General features: G+C 37.7%; 1 protein-coding gene across 1 annotated transcript; it reads left to right on the forward strand.

Annotated features, from left to right (window-relative positions):
- Positions 1-472: 472 nt before the first annotated feature.
- On the forward strand, positions 473-1,183 carry LOC135147929 (uncharacterized). The gene has a single exon (XM_064081985.1). It carries the CDS (start codon positions 473-475, stop codon positions 1,181-1,183), a length of 711 nt encoding a protein of 236 aa, XP_063938055.1.
- The last annotated feature ends 684 nt before the right edge of the window (positions 1,184-1,867 follow it).

The raw sequence follows: 1,867 nt of genomic DNA on the forward strand, positions 1-1,867 counted from the left end.
TCTACAATTTCTGGGCTCGCATGCTTCTCTTTCTACCTATTATGGTAGTAAAGAAAATCAATGGTATTCTTGCTAGATTTCTCTGGGCTGGCAGTTTAACAACCAGGACTGTTCATAAGGTTGCTTGGAAGGCCTGTTGCTATCCAAAGAATGAAGGTGGACTGGGCATTACAAATTTTAAAATCTTGAATGAGGCATCTGCTTTATATCAACTCTGGAGGATTATCACTAAAGTTGAGTCTTTGTGGGTAAACTGGATCTACTGTTATGAGCTTAAATTCAAGGGGTTCTGGACTATGTCCATTCCCTCAAAGTGCTCTTGGATTTGGCGTAAAATTCTGAATTCGAGGCCTAAGCTGCGGAATATATCAAATACTTTCCTGGCATTGATTCTAGTTTTCTACTATGGCATGACCCGTGGCTAAACAATAAACCGTTGCTACATCAATTTGATGCTTCCATAATTTCTGCCATGAACTCGCAGTTACTTGCCCCTCTCAGCAGTATTCAACAGGATGGATTGTGGTCTTTGGGTGTTAGCAATTATCAACCTGTGCGTGACCTTAGAGCTTTGTGTGAAAATTTTTATCCTCGTGGGTTTGACAGAATTGTTTGGGATGATGGAGGTTTGAACAAGGTTTCTCTTTCGGCCATCTACAATTCTCTTCAGGATCATATTATTCCTCCACCTTGGTTATCATTTGTTTGGAATAAATTCAAAGTTTCTAAATTTGCCTTCACTACTTGGTTAGTTATGAAGGAAAGGCTCCTTACCAAGGATAGGATGCAGAGTTTTCAAATGAATGTTAATCTGGACTGCCTCCTTTGTGGTATTGACTGTGAATCGCATCAGCATCTCTACTGTGCTTGTAGTTACACAAGGACTATTCTACGTGCTTGTCCCTTGGCTGTCTCTTCTTCCTGGTTGGATATTTGTGCTGGACGTCCGTTAACCTCAGTTGCTGATCCTGCTAGGACTCATATTGCTTACCTGTACATTTCTGCCACGTTTTATCATGTGTGGACAGAACGTAATTCTAGAATGCATTCCCCTGGTCATCTCTCTCAGCCAACCTTGATTATTCAAAGGATTCAAGATACTATGCGTAATCGCCTTTTTTCATGTGAAACTTTTACAAAAGCAGCTCGTTTAGATTCTGCTTTACATAGTTTTATATTCTGAGGTCTTGTAGTAGATTTATTTAGTGGACCTGTTCCTTGGCTTTATTTGTACTCCAGTTGGTTATTCTATGTATTTTTGCATTTTGTATTCTGTAATGCTTTGCTTATGCATGTTTCATCTTTTCCGCGGGGTATGCCCCTAGAATTGTAACTTCTTTCTTTAATATAATATTTTATTTAGCAAAAAATAAAAAAAGTTGTTTCCAGGCTCAAACGAGTCAAGAATGAAACTACAAGTTGATTCTAATTTTAAACAACCGAAAATGAAGCTACAAATTGTTTTCAACTTTAAACGAGTCTAGAATGAAGCTACAAGTTGTATCCAACTTCAATCGAGCCAATAATGAAGCAACAAGTTGTTTACAGGCTCAAACGAGTCAAGAATGAAACTACAAGTTGATTCTAATTTTAAACAACCGAAAATGAAGCTACAAATTGGTTTCAACTTCAAACGAGTCTAGAATGAAGCTACAAGTTGTATCCAACTTCAATCGAGCCAATAATGAAGCAACAAGTTGTTTACAGGCTCAAACGAGTCAAGAATGAAACTACAAGTTGATTCTAATTTTAAACAACCGAAAATGAAGCTACAAACTGTTTTCAACTTCAAACGAGTCTAGAATGAAGCTACAAGTTGTATCCAACTTCAATCGAGCAAATAATGAAGCAACAAGTTGTTTACAGG

This window comes from Daucus carota, chromosome 7 (genome assembly GCF_001625215.2).
Source record: "Daucus carota subsp. sativus chromosome 7, DH1 v3.0, whole genome shotgun sequence".
In the NCBI taxonomy this organism is placed as follows: Eukaryota; Viridiplantae; Streptophyta; class Magnoliopsida; order Apiales; family Apiaceae; genus Daucus; species Daucus carota.

Excerpts from the sequence above, each read along its gene's own strand:
- LOC135147929 (XM_064081985.1), top strand. The coding sequence starts at position 473 with ATGAACTCGCAGTTACTTGCCCCTCTCAGCAGTATTCAACAGGATGGA.